Source organism: Delphinapterus leucas, chromosome 8 (genome assembly GCF_059928025.1).
Source record: "Delphinapterus leucas isolate spDelLeu-1000000601 "Yukka" chromosome 8, BTC_Dleu_Yukka2, whole genome shotgun sequence".
In the NCBI taxonomy this organism is placed as follows: Eukaryota; Metazoa; Chordata; class Mammalia; order Artiodactyla; family Monodontidae; genus Delphinapterus; species Delphinapterus leucas.
This window is the reverse complement of record NC_143136.1, coordinates 54,228,989-54,243,105: the sequence shown is the minus strand read 5'-3', so window position 1 is coordinate 54,243,105 and position 14,117 is coordinate 54,228,989. Positions and strand designations below refer to the sequence as shown.

Genomic DNA, 14,117 nt, shown 5'->3' with positions numbered 1-14,117 from the left:
TCACATTTTAAAATGGACATTATAAGTTTTCAATACATATTCGTTGAATGAATGAAGTAAATATTAAAAAAGCACTCATCAACAGCATAAAGCATGTTCAGAGCATTTAACTACAGTGCTTTGAAGTAACTCTAAGATCAACACAATTATACCGTCATTTGCCAGAAGTGCATTTGCTAAGGAGGAGAAAGGAAGGCACTGCCTTAAACTTTCTTAGAAGCATGTCCCATAAAAAAACAAAAATAAAGGAGAGCCATCCCAATATGTACAAAGTAGATAACGAACAAGAATCTGCTGTATAAAAAATAAAAAAAAAGAAGAGCCATCCCAGTCACACTCTCACAGACTATACTGAACCAATCAGTGTTATATTCATATTCAAATTACCTTCTAAGCGCTCTGCAGAGTCCTGTAAGCTCCAAGGAGGCTCCTTAAAAGCGGGTGAGGGGGCACTGCAGTGGAAGTGGAATTTGAGAAGGTGGGGATGAGCAGGAATGGCTGTGGGCCTACACTTCTAGCTCTTTTATAAATTTAGTTTCTCTGTAAGATTTTCTTTGAATAAAAATGTCCACAGATAAATTTTTTAAAATTCTGAAGGTACAGAATATATGCCCCATAGAATTCTGGCAGTAACAAAACTACTTGTATGGGATTCAAATGATATTTCACCATACACAGCTGTTATATCTCCTTTCATAATATATTTTAAGTCGTTTCTATGACTTTATTGCTAAGTCTGGTTGGTTCCTTCAATATCCATATAACAAACACCTAAGGTCTCCAAATCATTTTTATTGGCCTTGTGAATATGGAGATAAATGAAACATGGCTCTGCACTCTAATATCAGACTGATTTAACAGTAAACTCTATGACATCAAGCAGAAGTGAATAGGAAAAGCTGCCTAAAAGGGCTCCTTACAAAGGTAACAATGACAAAGAAGGTTGAGAAACACTGATGCATATGTTTTGCCACATGTTTTTAAAAAGCTGGTAGTCTCAATATCTTATAATCATACTTTGTGTAATAGTACTGACACAAATTTCATTTTATACTTTGAATGTGAATATGCTTCTGACTTAAAATTTTGAAATATATAAAGAAATGATATGAGATAAAGATCTACTTGTGAGGTTTTGTTTAGTGCTAATCTCAATATTTACTTTTTTAATGAAAAGATTTGCAGATTAATTTATATATCTTTTCTTCATCTCCATAAGGTACTCTTGAATTTGATTCTGCTTTCTGAGTCATGGACTCATAATTTCTAATCATGTTGTTTATGTCTAAAGTGTACAGCAATCGCTGGTATAACGAAAGAAAAACTCCATTTACCTCTCCTAAAATTTAACACTCAGGTTGGCCCAGCTGTGTCAGTCTATGTTATTTTTTATTAAAAACCCTTTGTAGAAAATGGGGCAGTAATGGTTAGTCCTGAACTCCACACAGACCTGGACATGAAGAGTTACCTGAACATAAACTTAGTATTCAGGTCAGGTTACAATTAACCTGAACTTCTCCTTTCTTCTCAGCCCTCTGCTCAAGAGTCAGAAACCAAAAACAAGCTTAGGACCAAGCTGTGTGTAAAGGAATCAGGAAATGACCCCATTTTCAACTGTACTGGGTTACCCATTTAAAATAAGTATGTATCACACCTTGCTCCTGCTCATGAAACTAAGCATAAAATATGGGTAAGAACTGAATAGTTTCTTTCCATTTTTAAATAACTTTTAAAGAGCTGTTACTATATTCAGAATGTTAACGTTTTCACTGCAATGAAAGACTACTTTTGGACATCTCCTATAAAGAAGAGGCCGCATTAGCTAGCTACACTGCTGGAGCTGTCTGGAGACATTCACAGTAGGGAGGAGTTAAGCTTTAACAGCAGAGTCTGGGAGAAACAAGTCACACCAAAAAAAATGCAGACATACTAAAAAAGGAAAAACCTTCTAGACCCAAGCTGAGACTGATCTGACAGGGTAAACTTAAAAACAGTTCTGGAAAAAAAAAAACAAAACAGTTCTGGGATGGAAAGAGGGGTGGATGAACACATAGATACGTGATAAAGTATTACAACATTAGTTGCAGGCTTCTAAGTGATGGGCATAATGGTGTTTACTGCACTATTCCTTCAACTTTTTTGTGTATTTGAAATCTCTCATAATACAATTTAAAAGCAGTTTTAATGGCAGGCATTCTGAAGGAGAAAAATCAGTTTTTAAGGCTGCACCTAATAAACTACTGTCCAGAGTTGGAATGAAGAGCTCAAAAACCCTCTAGCTCTCTAATGAAATGGCAAGCACTGATATAAAGCTGCCAACTACGTTTTTAAATGCCAAAGTTATAGGAGGTTGATCCAAGAAAGCAGAAGGCTAAAAAGTCACGGCCTTCACAAATATTTGAGACGGTCAAACTTTAGCAGAACAATTATCAAAAATAAAGTATCCAGGTATCTATTTTGTCTTGCTAAATTAAGTTCTTTCATCTTGCTTCAACTTACATCTTCTCTATTAGCTGGCAGGTAGGTATGTGTAGCTCTGCAGAAACTGATTCATAATTTACACTGAAATAGTACTATATGTATATCTATATAAGAAAGAAAGAGAGAGAGAACGTTTAAATAGTGTAGGCTATTTTGCCCTCCATTGTACTTCCTGTTTGCACACCCAGAGTGAGCAGACAGGCTGCATGAGTGAAACTGGTCATTTACCCTACAGTGTGAGCATCCTGGCAGGCTGATCCTGATTCTAGTATATACAAGCGTGCATTTTCTTATCACAAACCTAACCACAAGCCGACTGTGTCTTCCAGAACTCAGCCTCAATGACTGACATGTTCCAATGCTGGAAGAAAATCTAGCATGTTCACGGAAAAATAGTTCATAAGTCTCTAATTCTTCCTTAGGCATTTTTCAAGGGTAATTTTGACTATCAGTAATTTTTGCATTACATTTTAACTTCAGAACCTCACCCCACATAAGATGCAACTACACTGTACTCTATTCATCTGAAGTATGAGGAGCTCTGGATTGGTGTCAGGAACTGCAGATTCTAATCCCAGCTCTACTGCTAATTAGCTGTGTGATCTTGGGCAAGTAACTAACTTCCGAGTCTCAATTCCCTCAACTGTAAAATAAGGCAGTTGATTCAGATGGTCTCTAAGTTCCCTGAACACTTTTAACCATCTATGAATCCATGAATATTTTTTCATAATTTGTTAGCTATATGTTTAGCTAGTGTCATTTACCTAAAAACCAGTTCGTTATCTAATGATGAATAATACAAATTGGCAATCAGCAGCTCAGAGAATTAGCAAGGCTATTCAGTACTAATACACTGTGAAGTCTGGTAACTTTCTTTTCCAGAAAGTAAAAAGACTGAAAATTTTCACTTTAAGACCTCTATTTTCCCAATATTGAAAAAAAATTCAGCAACAGAATCATTATACAGCAATACTGGAAGCAGATGTGATTAAAGTCAGTTGTTCTAAAATGTAATTTTAACCCTGTATTCTTCAAGGTGGTTTAAAATGAAATAATCTATTATGTCAATACTGCAAATATAGGAAAAGGATACAAAGAATTGTTTGCTCTGACTAAAATGTTTAAAATTCACTATTTCGAGCTTAAGAGCATTATGTAAAAGATAGTTTTGTTCCTTTTACCACCCCTATATTTTACAAACACACACAAAACAATCTGCCCTCATTCCTGCACTTTGCTGCAGTGGGTTGCAAATGTGACTGCATATTAGAATTATCCGGGAAGCTTAAAGAATTTTTTTTGAAGTCTGATGAGCAGTCCTCCCAAAAACAATTGGATCAGACTCTCTGGAGGTGGACCCACAAGCATTAAAACTTGGGAAAAAAATCTCCAGATCATTCTAATGTGCAGTCAGACTTCAGTCCCCAAATATCACATATGGGAAAGGAAGCTGGGGAGGGGGCTTTTCTGTTCTTGTTGTTGAAATGATGGGTAGGCTCAAGCAAATACAAAGGTTTAAGTTTTGTCTTCACCAAAGAAATATAAAAATTAAAAATCCAATGATCTTTGGATTAAAATATAAACATTTTTTGCATTTTTTAAAAATAAAAATGTTTTAAACTCCAAATAGCTTTCATTCAATATATTAAAACATACAGATGTATTTATATCTATTTAGTGAAATAACTACCTAAATACAAGAGCTTTCTACTGAATTCACTTTTCTAAGTTTTCTTAAATTACATGGTATATAGACAGATGCTCAATCTTTGCATTCCTTAAAAGTTGACAGTATATACATTTTAGAAATCAGTATCATTTAGTGCATCAAGAATATAAAATGTCTTTATCTGCTGTGGCATCATATATTATTGATTCTTGTGTTTTCAATTATGATTTCACTGCTAATAAAAGCAGATAAGATAGCAAAGTATACTTTAACAATAGCAGGAATCATTCGTAAGTAAATGAAAACATATTGAAATTTAAGAAAAGACACCTTTAGAGTCACCTTGGAATGCTGAGTAGGTAGTCTAAGGTGACACTCAGCTCGTCCATATTTGTCTGTTCCAGGCATAATGGAATTGTCAGAATGAGGCCGCTTCGTCTGTCCTTTCCTCCTATTAAAGAAAAAAATATATAAATTTAACATGTAAGAGATATTAAAGCACTAAATGAATTAAATATATTTGCATCCAATGTTACTACAACAATTACAAGTTTAAGACATCAGTAAAAAACAATCTAATGGCTGTTTATTTTATATATTGTAAATGTTTATAGTAGTACAGCAAAATTATATAAAATTTAGAAAAAATAAGAGGAAAAAAATTCACCAATGAAATATTCACTTAAACATAGCAATTCTCATTTTGTTTAATTTCTTCCATTTAGTCTGCTTCTGATTGTAATCAATTCATCAAACACCTATTGTGTGCCTAGTACAGTAAGCATTTGCAAGTAAAACAACAAATTTCTTATCAACCTAGGAAGAAAAACTTTAAGTCGTAAGAAGTAACAGTATGAAATATGACAGATAATTTGTTAGGCTGTGTTGTACAAAATATATAAAATATTATAAAAAGGGATTTAGAACATGGAGAAAATGATAAGAGCTATAATAAATGTAAAAAACTTCATAGAAAAGTTAAAACTTAAGAAAAATGAATAGAATTTATAAACCAAGTCAAAAGAGCATTCCGTGATGAGGAATGATCTGAGTTAACTCACAAAGGTCAGACAGGCATTCTTTGTTCATGAGGCAATAAAGGGAAAGCCCTGTCCAGCTGAGAAGACTGCACGGGACCTGGATATAGAATTCTGAAAGCCAGGAAGTGGAATGCACTTACATTTCATGGATGTTCAAGTTCTCTTCGATTTTCCATAAGCATTAAAATATAACTAGTACTTTTATACACACACAGCTTCTTTGAAAGCTCCCCACATGATTGATTTTCACACTGAAGTCCATCTTTTGACCCAACTGACATTTATGGCAATTTTAGAAACTTAAAAGCCAGCAAACACTAAAGCAAACAATTTTATATGATCTCTATCACTAAAAACTTAAAGGACTGAATTGAAAAAAAATGATTCCTATGAATAACACGGATGCAATTCACAAGGTACCAACCATAAATGATCTTTTATCAGATTAACCATGTAAATTACTGATAGTCAACCACTTTGTTTAATCTCAATAAATGGCAATTTCAAATGGTTCAACTTAATCGATAATCAATAGTGACTTCAACTGCAAATGTTGTTTTGTTTAGAATACAAGTTTTATTTTTTTTAATAGACTGCAACCATGGTTTTCAAACTGTATCCCCTGAATGATTTTGTTGGTTTGAGAAGTTATTCTCTATTATTAAAAAAGTTTGAAAATTACTGGTTGAAATAATTAACGGTCAAGAGCAAGTCAAGAGGAATTGGGTTCAGAGAAGTCTCATTTTCTCCTCAAAAATCGCTAAGCCCTGCATTAAACCAAACTGCAAAAAGGTTCATATCTGAACTTCAGCACTCTGACCCACTGTGAAATTGTCTGCAGAGCACAGGTCTAACATACAGGATTACATTTAACCTCATGCCCTCAGCTTTCACTAAGGTACAATAAAATAATCACCAGTGTAGATGCAAAAGAAGGCAGATGTCAAGAAGAAAAAGGCTTTCAAGACAGGTATGGTCACCAGGGTCAAATGCTGCACAGAGACAAGTAAAATAAGAATGCAAAAATGTCACTGATAAAGATTTTTTTAAAATAGTAATATCCACTCTTGGCAACAGTATGGGCAAACTGGCTTTTTTTTTTAATTGAAGTATAGTTGATTTACAGTGCTTCAGATGTACAGCAAAGTGATTCAGTTATACACATACATATATATCTATTCACTTTCAGATTCTTTTCCATTATAGGTTATTATAAAATATTGAATATAGTTCCCTGGGCTATACAGTAGGTCCTTGTTGTTTATATATTTCATATTTAGTAGTGTTTATCTGTTAATTCTAAATTCCAAATTTATCCCTCCCCTCTTTCCCTTTTGGTAACCATAAGTTTGTTTTCTATGTCTGTGGGTCTATTTCTGTTTTCAAACATGCATTTTCATACACTGGTGAGAGATCAACAATTGCCACAATATTCTTATAGGGCAATCTGACAAAACCTTTAAATGTAAATGTAAATTCTCTTTAATACTTCCAGTTGTAGGAATTTATACTGCTGGGCTTGTACAAAATGCACAAACTGTGAATAAGAACGTTTCCTACAATACCATTCATATCATAAAAAAATAGAGAGAAAACGTGTCAACTGGTAAGGGAAGAAGTTTTTTTAAAAAAGAAAACACATATTAAATAAAGAACTAATATTACTGGTGGAATTCAATATCTTATTTTCTCCTTTATAATGTACACTAGAAAAACATGCCAATTTACAGAGAGATACAATATACATTGAAAAGGACATTAGTAGCCTAAATATCAAGACAATTCTGATAGGACCTAAAAAGTATAAGAGAGAAAAAGCAAGATAATACAACTTAAATAATCTTCAATAGGTGGGTCACAGTACCTATTCTAAAGCATGTGCAAATTTACTCAATGGTCCAAAATTCCAGAAAATTGCTACACCCAGCGTCACCACTGCTTTCACACTAGCAACATATCTCGAAGCTTCTCTTTGACTCTTCTTAGTCAATGCAGACTTTGGGTTAATAATGGAAGGTAAATTCAAGCCTTATAACCAAATTTGAGCAGTAAAAAGTGAAAACCATGTAATTTATTTCATAACTCCCCCTTCATAGGAAGATGGAAGACAAAAGCTAGAACGGGATAACACAAAAATGAATTACTCTATATTTCAGAAACAATACTTTAGATGCTGGTTACTCAATTATTCTCAGCCTGTATTAATTATTTCATTTTTATATGAGAAGTGAGATGTCATGACATCTACCTTGTAGAGGTCATTTAATCAAATTACAGAACAGAATAAAAACTAGCTGCCAAGCACCAACTGTGACAGAGTTGGCTTGCACCGCTATCCATTCTGAGTAAAAGGTATCTCAGAAATACCTTTAAAACAAAACCTTCAGAGAAAAATGAAATGCCTTTCTGCCAAACTTATCAAAGAAAAAAAGATTAAACAAATTTATACATCAAACACTTCCAATTTTAAGAAGAAAACATACCTGAAAGGAAGGCTAGTTTTTTCTTCAGAATGGGTAATATTACTGAGGCCTCCATTTTACTCCAGTAAACTTCCTCCAGTAAATTTTCCTTTCTGAAAACAAAGAAAGTTAAATGTCAACTACAAGATAATAATTACTCTATGAAATATATACAGACATACCTCATTTTATTATACTTCACTATATTGTGTTGTTTACAAATTGAAGGCTTGTGGCAACCCTGCATTAAGCAAGTCTACTGCTCATTTTTCCACCAGCATTTGCTCATTTCGTGTTTCTGCGTCACATTTTGGTAATTCTTGCAATATTTCAAACTTTCTATTATTATATTTGTTATGGTGGTCTGTGATCAGTGATCCTTGATGTTACCACTGCAAAAAGGTTACAACCCACTGAAGGCTCAGATGACGGTTAGCATTTTTTAGCCATAAAATATTTTTAATTAAGGTATGTACATTGTTTTTTTAGACGTATTGTTATTGCACACTTAACAGACTACAGTATTACATAAACATAACTTTTATTTGTACTGGGAAACCAAAAAATTCATGTGATTTGCTTTATTGCAGTATTTACTGTGGTCATCTGCAACCGAGCCAGCAGCATCTCTGAGGTATGCCTATACTTAATGGCTTACGCAGGGTTTCTCAATCTCAGAATTATGGACATTTTGAGTCAGATTATTTATTCTTTTCTGTAAGGAGTTGTCCCGTGCCTTGTAGAATATTTACCAGCATCCGTGGCCTCTACCCACTAGAATACTAATACCATTCCCCCTTCCCAGTTGTGACAACCAAATGTCTCTAGACACTGCCAAATATCCTTTGGCAGGCAAAAATCACAGCTAGTTGAGAATCACTGGCTTAACTGTTTTTCGGAGCAATGCTCTTGGGCTAGAACAGTGCCTGGTACATAGCAGTAACTCAACAAATTATTTGCTGAATAAAGGAATGAATCAATTAATCAAACTTGCAATATTCTATTACTCTCCTTATTATTTACGCAGCTTAATTCCAAATATCTGATTCTTTCAGATCCACTATTAAATGGCTTTCTCTCACTTCTCATATTTTTGCTTCCCCATAACACATGATAACTCACCTTATCCTCATGTTTACCTCAAGTTATTTCCCAATATACTATTTCAGTTTTTGCCCTCACTGTTAACTGTCTCTATCTCTCCACATTTTATATTTTAAATTTGCCAGGGAAAAATCTGATTAGCCTAGTTATCTTTTTGTACCAAGCCATAATTCACTGATCTTGGTTTAGTTTTCTAGTGTCCACTCAGGTACCCCCAGGGGTTATTGAAAATACAAAATGGGACTATTCATACAGCAAGGGCTAAGAGCAAGACAGTTTCCTTTAAATGGGAGCTTTGGCATGGCAGGCATCTGTATGCTTGGCCAGCCCAATATACCATCAAAGCACGATTTTAAGAAAAGCAGGAACTTCAAAACAAAACATAACAAGAAAATCAAAGGTTCAATTATATTAGCTACCTAAACTTAATTTCATGTCTCAGAGAGTATTCTCCATCACATTTATCCCTCCTTCCCTTGTCCTACACCCGCATACCATCACTACATAGTGACAGTTCCTTGGAGGACACTGTAAAATTGCATTGCATTTAGTGAAAGTATACTCTTTTATAAACAGCCTCCTCTTTTTTTACTGAGCTATAACTGACATAGAAAATTATATTAGTTTCAGGTGTACAGTATGATTTGATACTTGTATATATTGTGAAATGATCACCACAATAAATCTAGTTAACATCCACTACTATAAAGAGTTGCAAAAATTCTTTTCTTGTGATGAGAACTGTTAAGACTTACTCTCTTAGGTCTTTCAAATATGCAATAGTGTTATTAACTACAGTAATCAGAAAGCACACTCTCTTGAAAATAATTTTCCAGCAGAGCAGAAAATGTGACTCTGTATTACTTATTCAGCAAATACTTGCTATGAACCTATCCCATTTCAAGCACTGTGCTTTCAGCTGGAGCTAAAAACTCAAGCCACAGCCTTGCCCTGAAAAAACTGTAGTCTTTTGAAAAAATTCCCAGATTACTTGGGAAAAAAAACGACATAGTCTTATTACTTGTCAGATGACTACACAAGCAAGACTAAAGAAGTATATTATTTTACAGCTTTTGTATATACAACTAAAAAAAAAATCACTACCATTCGTATATATCTACAAAAGAAAACATGTTGTCAAAGTAAATATGATATATTCTCTTCAAGTTTTATCCTCGAATATTTGTTTGCAATTTGTTAATTCAGTTTTGTTCTACATCTGCCCAGGCTAACATACAATTAGTAGGAAGAATGAGGGAAAAGCTCATGTTTTACATGTTTAACCTAAAATAGTAGCACTTCATGTTTCCAGATCAGTATCTTGACCTGATGAGTTTTTTCTCCAGCACTACAAGAACCAGACAGTTCAGACTCATGACTAAGCTCCCTTCTCTGGTGACCAGCTTGTCAAAGACCAGATGTAAAAGTCTGATAATGATGATTAAGCAAGTTAACATTTACCAAGTGTTTACTACAAGGCATACATTGTTCTAAATGATTTACTTATATTAATTTAATTACTCCTTGCAACATTTCTATGAGATAACTACTATTATTAACCCCATTTTATAGAAAAGTAAAATGGGGCCGAGAGAGGTTAAATGTGGCCCAACATCTCAAAGCTAGTAACTGGGGAAGTTAGGATTCACACCCAGGCAATCTGGTTCCAGTAATGATGTTCTCATATCACATGATCAGCTTACCAATAAAACAGCCCTGAAAATATCCAGTGACATCTGGCCAATTGAACAAGATGGAGTCCTAGCTTTTGCATTATCGGTGCAAATGGCAACACAGTGAAAGGGGCATTACTAAGAATTATTATTAAAATAGTTTTGAACTCACAGACCCCCCGAAACCTAGTAACAAGAGAACTGCTGATCTAGGCTGTCAATGGGATGCTCCAGACAACTTCTCAACTGCCTTTGTGTCCTTCCTATTTTCTGAGCCTATTTTCCATCCTTCTCATAAATTCTGAGTTACATCTTTCTAATGAACCCCTTTCTGCTTAAGTTTTAGCTAGAGCAGCCTTCTCTTTTAGTCAATGGAGAAACTTGGTACAGGAAGCAAAACTGCAATTCAGAGTTTGGTAGGTCTTATCTGCAAACACCTCAGCACCGCTGCTTCTTCTTTGTAGGTTTTTTTTTTCCCCAATCTGTTGCCATTTATTCTGAATGAAAATGTCCATCAATACACTGAAGGTTAAGCCTTGCCACAATAAAACCTAATTAACCAGTACCCAAGAAAAAAGAACCTCTGGAATTCCTAAGGCATAAGAAATGATAGCTGCAGGTAATCCTTTGAATAATATCTGTGTTATCTAAGCTTTGCAAGCCAGGTTATCAATTTTATGCCAGCAAGTGCCAAATTTTTCACCACTGTGTTCTCCACATACTTAAAGTGCAAAAGGGAGATGGTTTCAATCTCTAGTCTAGATTTAACCTTGGCAAACTATAGTACCCAGAAGCAATCTTACATTTCATCACTGTCTCCTGAGACACATGCTCTTTCCAAACTTTCTATGACTTCACAAAACCACCTCAGCATGGCAAAATACTAATTTTTTTTAATCCAACAGTCTTTTTTTTTTAAAGAACATTTTGAAAGTGATGAAAAAGTAATTTAAAGTAATGAGAAATATAGATTTTTGGCTGTGTGGGCCAATATCCAATGAATTGATGAATAAAATGTGAAGCAGTCAAGAGATGAAAGCTGTAATGTTTACTCTTTATATCTTCCTCCCTTCTACAGTCTCCTTTACATCAATCTCTTTCATTGTTATCATAAAAGAGATGGATAATAAAAAGTAATGATTACTGTACTACTAGTTCCAATTAAATGTGGTTTTGCAAGTCATTTGTTTTACATTTTTCAAGTCATTAGCACAGCCATAAGAAAAAAAAATCTCCCTATTTCTAGTTATATAGTTCACAGAATAATGTACAAAACACACAAAATAAAGAGAAAATCCTGCAAAAGACAATACAACCATCCACTACCATCACCACAATAAATGTTAAATAACATGAGGTATCTGCTCATGCTCTTCTCCAGTAGGTAGATATAGATCATTATTTTTCACAAGAAGCTTATTCAACCTAAATATATCTGAGTGAATTATATTCTCAAACAAGGAATGAAGTCAGTGGCAGACATATACCTGATATGAATCAATGGAAAGTGACAAGGAAAACATGTCTTTTAAAAAATTTGCCAAGTGAAGCAGGCCAAAAAAATGGCAGAAAATTCACAACATGCTTAACACAAACATGTCATATTTCATATATGGCTATTTAAAACGATCTATTTTAAGTCACGATTTATAATACATAAAAGAAGCAGAAAGCCAGAGTTTATAGCAGGTGAAGTGCCTTGGAAACTGGTGAACATAAAGGAAAATGTGCAACCATGACTGCATGTTGCTTTCAACCAAAAGCAAGAAACAGCAAAGTAAATTAACATCGTTCCTAGGTGCAAAATAAACCCTACCTAAAAACAGAATCCTACGTTAGGGATGATGAATTCTGAGAAATTCTGAAAAATGTAAGGAGACTAAGTTTCAACTGATATTTGTATCTATCTTCTAGTTTGAACTTCTCAAGACCTTGAAGAGTTAAAAGAGGAAAACTGGGGCAACTAAGTAGTTAGAGACCAAGTCCTATTTATCTTTACATTTATTTACTCATTCATTCACTCATTTAACAAATCTACAATAAGCACCTACTAGATCGAGTCAAGGCGAGGCACTGGATATATTTGGCATTCAAAAAATATCTGATTAATGAATGGATAAATGAACGAACAAATGAACAAACATATGAGACCGACAGTAAAGTGAAACACACCCTAGGAAACCTAACGTTATCACAACTACCTGACAGTCAACACCTTGTGGTGTGATCACAGACCACCTGTGCATACTTTTCCTTCAGAGCGGCTCCTCCCAGCTCCTTCTACTGGGACACTCTCCCACGGATCCAGCCGCTACGTAAATCACTGGATGCCAGAGGAAGGCAGGTCTATGATGATGGTAAGGGGGACCTCAATGGGTGCTACCAATGGGCAGCCGTTAGAGGGCAGCAGAAGTTGTGTTTAAGGAGCAGGAAAAGAGAACTGCAGGCCTTTTAATCAAGACTGGGCAAATTACACTTCATAGGAGACTGTAATTGATGATACGAGTGGGTACACTGGAACTCCTCTCTCAATAAGTATAAATCAACCAGTTTATTTGGAAAATTTAGTTAGATTCTTCGAAGAGTCATTTTTAACAACCAGTGAAAACCCATTAAGATAGCCTAAGGCTAACTAAATCATCTCTAATGAGTCTACATCATGTAGACACATAATGGCAATGAACAAAATCAGAATGCAGGCTCCTCAGCCCTGCATTTTCAGAAGAAATACTATAGCTGTCCTTAAATTCAGATTAGAAATACCTTCAACTATTTTGACAGAGCAAGAGCAATCCTAGATGAAAACAAACAAGCACACATAGGTACTCACTACTACCTAACTGGGCTCACCACACTATGTATCCATATATAAAATTATGCAGAAATAAACATTACTCAACTTTAGGAAAATATATCAGTAAAGCAGATCAACAGTTGAAAATATCTGTCATTTTTTTATTATTGTAGGTGCCAGTGTATAATTACTAATCTGGTTTTACAATAACATTGACAGTTCTAAATGAAAGAAAAACAATCGTTTTGGACAGACTTTAAATGAAAATGATAAAATAATTATTAACTTTCATCAAAATACAGATCTATCCAAAACAGTAATTCTTCTAAATAAAACTGAAAGCTGAAATATCAAGTATTTTACAGATGGATCAGGACCTAGTTTATTCAGTGAGGGAGGGAGGAAGGAAACGGAAAGTTCTGAGGTTTCTATGAAAATACAATCTACCTTGAAAGACAAGAAAATTCTATATTGAAGGTCCAATTGGACATGAAAAGTCCTACACTGTATTTAAACGTCAAAAATTCAACAGCTTATGGTAATGATAGCCTACCACTTAAAAACTATTTTCAAAAACAACATAAGCAGCTACCCCTACATCTAACCCTCCCTGCCCTGCCCCCTCTCCACAGGAGCCAGACACCAATATCTACAAAGTCGAAGGGAAGTCAGTTCTTTAAGGATTTCCCCACCTCTCTAGCTAGTCTACCAAACCCTTAGCAGCGGCAAACTTTCAGTTTTGAAGGTCCAGCTTCAAGAAGTCCTTTACTCCATGACTTTTTCAAATCTTTGGCTTTTCTTGTCTGTGTTGATTTACAGATAAATCCTCCTTCACCAAAACTGGAGCAGCAAAAGGAAAAAGGAATATTGCTTTAGAGAAGTGAATCAGGCTGA

At 34.6% G+C, this 14,117-nt stretch overlaps 1 protein-coding gene across 1 annotated transcript in view; it reads right to left on the bottom strand.

The window, feature by feature from the left end:
- The window catches only part of SESTD1 (SEC14 and spectrin domain containing 1), a 150,272-nt gene that overhangs the window by 94,990 nt on the left and 41,165 nt on the right, over positions 1-14,117 (bottom strand). The window contains exons 2-3 of the mRNA XM_022570146.2: positions 7,674-7,765; positions 4,493-4,601 (exon numbers count right to left, since the gene is read on the bottom strand). Coding sequence (XP_022425854.1) covers positions 4,493-4,601; positions 7,674-7,728 — 164 coding nt within the window. The 5' untranslated portion in view covers positions 7,729-7,765. The remainder of the gene's footprint in view (positions 1-4,492; positions 4,602-7,673; positions 7,766-14,117) is intronic.